This window comes from Cervus canadensis, chromosome 8 (assembly GCF_019320065.1).
Source record: "Cervus canadensis isolate Bull #8, Minnesota chromosome 8, ASM1932006v1, whole genome shotgun sequence".
Lineage (NCBI taxonomy): Eukaryota > Metazoa > Chordata > Mammalia > Artiodactyla > Cervidae > Cervus > Cervus canadensis.
In genome coordinates this window covers 55,270,488-55,278,392 of record NC_057393.1, presented here as the reverse complement: position 1 = coordinate 55,278,392, position 7,905 = coordinate 55,270,488, and the positions used below count along the sequence as shown (strand labels likewise).

At 53.6% G+C, this 7,905-nt stretch overlaps 1 protein-coding gene across 6 annotated transcripts in view; it reads left to right on the top strand.

The window, feature by feature from the left end:
* Window positions 1-4,092: 4,092 nt before the first annotated feature.
* CXCL12 (C-X-C motif chemokine ligand 12) overlaps window positions 4,093-7,905 on the top strand; it is a 28,171-nt gene continuing 24,358 nt past the window's right edge. For 2 of the 6 annotated variants that reach the window (XM_043476287.1, XM_043476288.1), the window contains exon 1: window positions 4,106-4,364. In XM_043476287.1, coding sequence (XP_043332222.1) covers window positions 4,304-4,364 — 61 coding nt within the window. In that variant the 5' untranslated portion in view covers window positions 4,106-4,303. Of the gene's footprint in view, window positions 4,365-7,905 lie in introns of all 6 variants that reach the window. The other 4 variants (XM_043476283.1, XM_043476285.1, XM_043476286.1 and 1 more) reach the window with 4 other exon arrangements.

The following is a 7,905-nucleotide window of genomic DNA, read 5'->3' as shown; positions in this document are numbered from 1 at the left end:
GTATTAGGGTTTCTTCTGCAGGTGTCGTCTTTGTAAGAACCAAATGTGACAAATGCAGAGAACCAAACTGAAGTCCTGTGTTAATACCTCCCGAGGGCCTTCTCTGTGCCAAGGGCTTTCTTTCACGCCTAGTAAATCCCAAAGCCAACGGGAGGGCTAATAGACCCATTCCACAGATGACAGCAGGCTCTGAAGCTTTGTCTTTTTCCCTTGGCCTGCTGGTTCGCAGACTGGGACACATCCTGATGAACCCCAATGCTAGATGTCAGTGATAGGAGAGCGGGGCGGGGGTCGGGTGCAGCACATGCAGTTGTCCCCTGGCTGAGCCCCTCAGGCCCACACTCAGAGATGTGCGAAGGGAGACTCATGACTGAAGCGGGAGGGCTATGGGTCTCCAGGGCCAGAGTTTGGGATCTCATAGATTGCCAACCTGAGTGAGCACTCCTGGGTGAGCACCTTCTGATCTTGTCTGGATGGCAAGAGTGAAGATGCCATATCTCCCTTGTATGATTTGGTTTTACCACTTTAAGACCAAACAGTTTGTTTTTAAAAAGGGGGGGAGTATCAAGTAATTTTAAAATGTTCTTTATTTATTTTCAAACTTCAGATCTTTTTGTATCACTGATGTTTTGCTCTTTCCCCAACCACCTATATCATTGAATGCTTTGTTAGTTTAAATCTATTTATTTTTAAAAACTTAAATCATATATTTTAAAATGAAATGTCTTGAGCAATATCTTAAATGCCTGCTTTAAGTTGCTAGTTATACTTTTTTCTTATCTCTTTAAAAAAATAAATATATAAATCCATGGTTTTCAAAATAATGTTTTCAGAGTACCACCTAAAGTCACCTTGATGGTTTCACACTGGGAAACAATGATTGGGTGCCAACCTTCAACCCTGTGCTAAGGTCCTCCTCCAAAATCCCCGCCACTGAATTCTGAAGGTATGAACAGCCCAGGCTGGGCAGAGAGCCACAGAGAGGCTCTAGACCCACCAGGGGTCCAGAGTCCATAGTCTTGGAGATATATCTGTCTGTTAACTCAACAGCCAGACCTCTGCCTCTTTCTAACCTTGAACTCCTCTTGACGGAGGTGTCCTTGAGGAGCTGCAACTCTGAGTGCTGAGTGTGTGTGAGATCTCACAGGGAAGGTGGCATTGCTTTGGGCCTTGATAGGAAACCGAGTTTCCCGGCAGAGAAAGAAAGTGGAGCCTTTTATGCAGGGATAGTGTCATAAGCAAAGGACAGAGAAAGGGTGGTGTGCCCTGCTGCCTTGAATTTGGGAGGGGTCCCTGGGACAGAGCACAGAGCCCAGGTTAAAAGGGTAGACAGTCTGATGTCCCTGGTCCCCGGAGTGTTGACTTGCACAGAGTTTTAAATTTAAATAGCTTGCCAACTTATAAACTGTGGATTACAGGATTTTACAGATCCTTGGCTTCCCTATTTAAAATTAACTCACTCGCCTTTCTTCTGGTCCACTTTTTTACTTAAAGATTTTCTACCACTTGATGATTTTCCAGTAGTCATGTATGGATGTGAGAGTTGGATGGTGAAGAAAGCTGAGTGCAGAAGAATTGATGCTTTTGAACTGTGGTGTTGGAGAAGTCCCTTGGACTGCAAGAAGATCTAACCAGTCCATCCTAAAGGCGATCAGTCCCGGGTGTTCATTGGAAGGACTGATGTTTGAAGCTGAAACTCCAATACTTTGGCCACCTCATGCGAAGAGTTGACTCATTGGGAAAGACCCTAATGCTGGGAAGGATTGGGGGCAGGAGGAGAAGGGGACGACAGAGGATGAGATGGCTGGATGGCATCACCGACTTGATGGACATGGGTTTGGGTGGACTCCGGGAGTTGGTGATGGACAGGGAGGCCTGGCGCGCTGCGATTCATGGGGTCACAAAGAGTTGGACACGACTGAGCAACTGAACTGAACTGAACTGATGATTTTCTATAGATAATGTGCTTAGTTACTTACCTGTAGTGTGCATTTTCTTTCCCCCACCTCCCAGGATGTAAACTCCAGGAGGACAGGGGTTTGGGTTGTTTCGTTTGTTTGTTTGTTTGTACCTCCTTTACTAACACATCAAACACTTATTCGTATCTGGAACGTAACAGGTGCTCAGGAAGAACTGTAATGAATTAATAGAGGAAGTGAAGGGTCAATGATGTCTGTCCACACTGATGTCTGTTCTGGGACAGCGGGAAGCAGCCAGGCAGAAGGCCCTGGTTTCCCACCAGTCCACGCAGATCCCTCCCAGTGACTCCCTTAAACTCTGGGAGCAGCTATTGATTTTGTGACAAAAAGGAAACAAGCAAGAGGTTTTAACATTGGCTTTGGCCGGTCTTGCAAGTAAAACTCCACCCGCGCATCTCTCGCCGGGCTCTAGGCTCCACGATGTGGCCCCTAAGTCCCCGCCGCCCGTTTAAGACTGAACCTTGCAGCTTTACCAGTCTGCTCAGGGATCTGGGGCTGGCGAGACTTGGTCCCCTCGGACCCCAGGGGCATGGGGGAGGGGTAGAAGGGGAAATGAGAGACTTCGTCACCAGAGGGCGCCCGAGCTCGGCCGCTGCGCTCTAGCTTGCTCGCAGTCGGCTAGGGCTCGGGAATTTGGAGATTATCTGCTTCAGCTTTCCCGAGAGGAGGCGATGGCCGGCCGGGGGATGCCCGAGGACTGTATTACCCATTGGATTGGTAATTCTTTAAGGGCAGAGATCAAGTCAGTGAGATTCCCGGCTCAACGCCCAGTACCCAGAAGTGAGCTCGGCCGGGAGTGAATGAATGAATGAATGAATGAACACGGATTCACAAGGCATCAAATTGTGCGCGACAGTAGTTTGGAAAAACAAAACAAAAGACACCCATCCCCACGACTGGAATCCCGGAGCTCTCGCTGTTTCTTGCTGATTGCCCCTTCCCTTGGCCCCCCGTTTGAGCAATTGAGCCCAGACCCGGCAGGCCCCGCCCACTCCCCCAAGGCCAGAGATTCGGGACTCCAGAGACTTGTCCCCACCGAGCAAGCGCCCCTTGGATGGACGCGCGGACAGAATCCACTCCACTGTCAGGTTATGAGGGAAAGAACAGAGGGAGGTGGCCGGAGAGGCTTGTGATCACTAGAGAGGATCAAAAGGGCACTCTTCTCACCCCCGCGCCTTCCAGACCGCCTGCTTGCACCCCTGTCCACTTCGGGACCTTCTCATGTGTCCAGGTTGGGGCGCAGCAGCCTGCTGGGAGGGCTGGACACCGCCGAGGGACGACCCTATTGGTATAGTCTCTAAACTAAAAAGACCATCTCCAGGAGCACCGTCCTGGGTGTGGGGAGGAGAGGAGAGTTCTCTCATTGTTTCGGGTGGTAAGGACATCTGATGGGACGAGGGAGAAAATACTGAAGTGTAAACAGCTTACGTTTCTTGAGTACTGACTATGTGCCAGACTGAATGCTGAGCACTTCGCGGTGGTCTCAAGTCAATTTCCATAGTTCCCCTTCGCAGGGTGGGAAGTAACCCATTTCTCAGTTGAAGAGCAGGTGCAAAGCGCTGAATAAATGCATGGTGGTTACTAAAAGCCTCCGGGGCGAACTGGCATTATTTCCTTTTGACGGCACGGTATTCTATTTTAAAGATTCAACCTCATACTTGAGAAAAGGGAGACTTGGCTAATACATAAGTGATAGCTTTGGCTTGGAATCAGAGAAGCTCTGATACAAAGACCAGTTTGGTGTCCTTGGTTCCAGTTAACCCGGCCGCAGTGCAGCAAGCCGAGGCCGGTGGTCACTTCCAGGTCCTGCACTCCCAAAACAGGACGCTATTAGCTTACTCAGGCTGCCACTGGCCTAGCTGGCCCTTACCTCTGGGACCGACCTGTTTGTTTTCCCTTAGTTCTCATTCAGTTCTAGCCTCTGGGACTCAATCTCTCCATCTGCATAATGGGAACAGTTACCAGCCCTGTCCTCACCCCTCCCTGGGCCCCGGCTTCCTCGGTGCAGGTCACATTTCCAAAGCAGGGCCCAGTGCAACTGAGAGGTCAAAAGCTGGAGCTCGCCGCAGTCCCGGGAGCATCCAGCGCTGGGGCAGGAGTGAGAAAGGAGGGGACGGGGGAGCGGCCGGCTGGGAGGGGACTCCGGTCCAAGCCCCCTGCCACAGCCCGGATTCAGCTCCAGGCCCGCCCCTCGCCGCGCGCCCGCCCCGCCCCGCTCTCGCCTCTAAAGTGCCGGGCGCGCGCCTCTTGCTGCCGCACTTTCACTCTCCGCCGCCTCATCCCCTCTGTGTCCGGCCTCCGTCCGCCCGCCGCCGGCTAGTGCCATGGATGCCAAGGTCTTCGTCGTGCTGGCCCTCGTGCTGACTGCGCTGTGCCTCAGCGACGGTGAGTGCGCCCAGCGACCGAGGCGTGGGCAGGCGCTGGGCTCCGGGCTCGGTGCGGGGCCCCGGCTCTTCTGCCCCAGCCCGAGCCGTCCCGAGCGAGCCCAACTCTAGCCGCTTTGCACCCCGGAGGTTGAGGCAGCCCACTTCGCGGGGCGCACTCCCTCGGCGTGCGGTGTTCGAAGTCCCCCGCCTGGCGCTCCCAGCTCTGAGGCTTCGCACTCCGCGACAGGGCTCGGGTTCCGGGACCCGGGAGCAGCCGGCCGACCTCGGGCGGGCTGCAGAGCGAGATCGCTCAGGATAATTGGGTGCGAGCGCGCCCTGGGCGCTTTCGGAGTCGGCTAGGGAGGGCGCAGAGATGTGGAGCTGAACCGGGAACCGCGGGTCCCTGGCCCTTGACTACCCACCTCCCAGATTAGTGCCTTCTCTAGCGCAGTTGAGTTTCCAGAAGCGAATGGGCTCCGAGGCCCAGCAGCGCATCGCACCGGACATGCGATCTGCGGTTCGTGATGGAGAGAGCACTTTGCAAAGCCTGTCTGGCACCGCGACTTGTTTGTGGTGGCGATGCTATCTGGTCAGCTGCGCGGCGTCCCATTCACGCGAGAACTACCCTCTCTCTGCACCCACCTAAGTGGGGCTCCGCGGGCGTCTCGTTCCGAGCAGCTGTCGGGTTTGAGCCAAACGCCTGGCTGCGCTTCCGTACCCGTAGTGCGGTCCGCAGCCACGCGGCGAAGCTGGACGCGCATCCAGCCAGTGCCTTCCCTGCCTGTTCCTGGGGTCACCCAGGAGAGACCCAGGCGCCATCCGGGTCATGCATGCTCCTACCCAGCCCCCCAAGCACACCTGCAGACAGGCTCCTTTGTCACCAGCCGACTGAGCTCTCTACTTCGAAGTGAGCTGAGCGCTGCTGCAAAATTCAATCTCCAAGGCCTTAGGCCACGGGGAAAGGTGGTGTCCCATTTCACTGTGAGAGGGAGAGAGCGTTTTTTCCTTTTGAGGCTTAAGAGAAAACTCACTGTCCTGTTACAGGACACCACTGCTGCAAACCAAAATAAACCGTTGCCTCTGAACACACAAAACAAAACCATGTCAGCCTGGTCAGGCCCTGCTGAGAGTTCTTGGCTGTGAAGTTTCTAACCAATCCTGCAGAGGGTTGAAGGATACTGAGAGCTCCCTGCAGCTGAGGTCTGTTTGGGGGCTCAGACCCTGGAGCAGTCAGCTGGGTTCCCACAGAAGACCACAGGCTGCATTCTGCATGGCTAGTGAATGACCACCTGGGAAGTGTTCCTTAAAAGTGTAGCAAGTTGCTGGTCAAAGCTACAGTGGAACTGCCCCCAAGGGGGATTTAGATTTTTTTTTTTTATTTTCTGTAAGGTGAAAAAGTAACCTAGCCTTTTCTTTACACAGTCCTGGCCCCAGGTCATGGGGAATGCTCTGGTTTGAGCATGTTAACATTTGAGTGGTTGGGCGAAAGTGGAGGTGTTACCATCCAGCTGTTGGAGGAGGAAATGGTGCTTCCTCTGGCTGCCACCTCCCCTGGGGAACTGCAGAAATGACTGGAATGCAGGGACCCAGGTCTTGGAGTCCTGGGCTCAGCTGACCCTGGGGAACACAGAAGGAGTGGGGGCCTCGTTCACAGGTTCCTTCTAACTCTGGCAAGTGTTGGTTGCTTGCCCATCTGAGTTGCCCTCTTGGCAGTTGAGTGGCCAGGTCAGGATGGTCATGCTTTCCTTGCATGCATAGGTCAGGAGGCACTTTGTGACCACCGAGAGGCTGGGTGCTCCCACTGAGTCCCCATGTTCAGGCTCTGACTCTCTGGCTTCTATCCTCCTTCCACTGGTTGACCTCAACCACAAAGCTGGGTTCCTGAATGCCCTGGGCTTCTAGGGGTTAAAGCCAGGCTGGGTCCCAGTCCCAGGCCTGGTTGGGGGGGCTAACTCAGGGGCTCTTGTCTCTGCATTAGTGTGGAAGGACTGCTGCCGAGCAGAGCCCAGTTCACCAGATGCCAACTTCACCAGAAGCCAAGTTCACCCCAATCCTGGGTAACATCTGGGCCAGTCAGGCCTCTTGCCTGTACATATGCAAACCAGTTGGAAAAGTTAGTAATATTGGTAAAAAGCTGGCAGGAAGGTCACCAGGTGGACACAGCACCTAGCTCTCTTGGTAAGAACGCTTGGGGCTCTGTCACTTTAAAAAACCTGTTGAAATTCTCCACTTGATAGGCAGGCAACTGGGTCCTGGGAGCACGAATGAAAAATTGCCTTTGAAGGAAACGGATAATCCCAGGGGGTTGGAGAGGGGAGAGGAGAAAAAGAGAAAGCTTGTGTTTTGAGCTTAGAATGGGCTCTGATTTCTGGCCTGATCTCACTGCTTGGTTAATGGAGTCCAAGCCGCGTCTGGGGGACAGGGGCGAGGAGCAGCCCCCAGCATCCACAGCATCGCCCCAGCAGCTGTCACGCTGTGCACCTTCCGGCTTGACGCGCTGGGATTGGGACCAATCCTGCCTCACCACTGGGACCCACAGTCTGGTTCTGCTCAGTTGGGACCTGGTCACAGGACACTCAATAGGGGGACTTTGACTCTTCCTTCACTCAGGCAGCCCAGCCCCCAGCTCCAGGCCACTTTCCCAGGTGCTCTGGTTACAGAGCGAGGCAGACTTGTGCGGGGACCTGATGCGGTTGCTAAAAGCCCGGCCCCAGCAGCGCCTTTCTGGAGTCAGCCCAGGTGTAAACCTGAAGGCTGCTCCGGGCTCCCTAGCGCCACAGTCACCCAGCGCCTGGAAACCAGGCTTTCTTCTTCCTGGTTTTCAGGGAGTCGAGTTTGATCTTGGGAGGGGCCAGGTGGTCTGCTTCCCCCTTAACTTGGTGGCCATGCCCTCTCTCAACTAAATTAGGCCTTTAGAAGAAGAAAAAAAAAAAAATCCCTTGCTCATAAGCTTCCCCAGCTATCTTGTCCCAAAACATGGAACTTTAGAACCATCAGGAGGCTTCTGGGAGCTCTGTAAACAGGCAAACTTAAAAAATAAAAATCTCTGTACTAAATATTCTCAGACATACATTTAATCCCTGATGAAAGGATTCACAAATTCAAATAATTTGGGGGTATTAAGGGCTTGGATAAAATCTGCAGAAAATGCACACACAGACACACACACACAAATCCTAGGATCCACTCCTCCCAACCCTACCCGCCACCCGAAACCCTCCCCCCCCACCCCCCACTCCTGGGCTGGCAATTCTAGACTTACAGGGTGAGCTGTGGGTTCTGCAGGAGCCCTTTGCTAATTTACACTAATGAGTGTCAATTATGGCATTTTGCAAATTGGTGAATTGGCAAACAAAGATGGAATACAACCCAGGAGGTTGGAGCATCCTTGTGCCTCAGCCTTGCAAGTGCAGGGGAGAAGGTGGGCCCTTGCCTGCCCTCTGGGGATTCCCAGGGAGGAAGCCAGTTGGGATTCTTTTGTGGTTTGCCTGAGCTTAAGGTAAATGTGAGGGGAGAGAAGACCGCAGGTGGGGGAGGGCAGCATTCCCAGGGATGCTGTA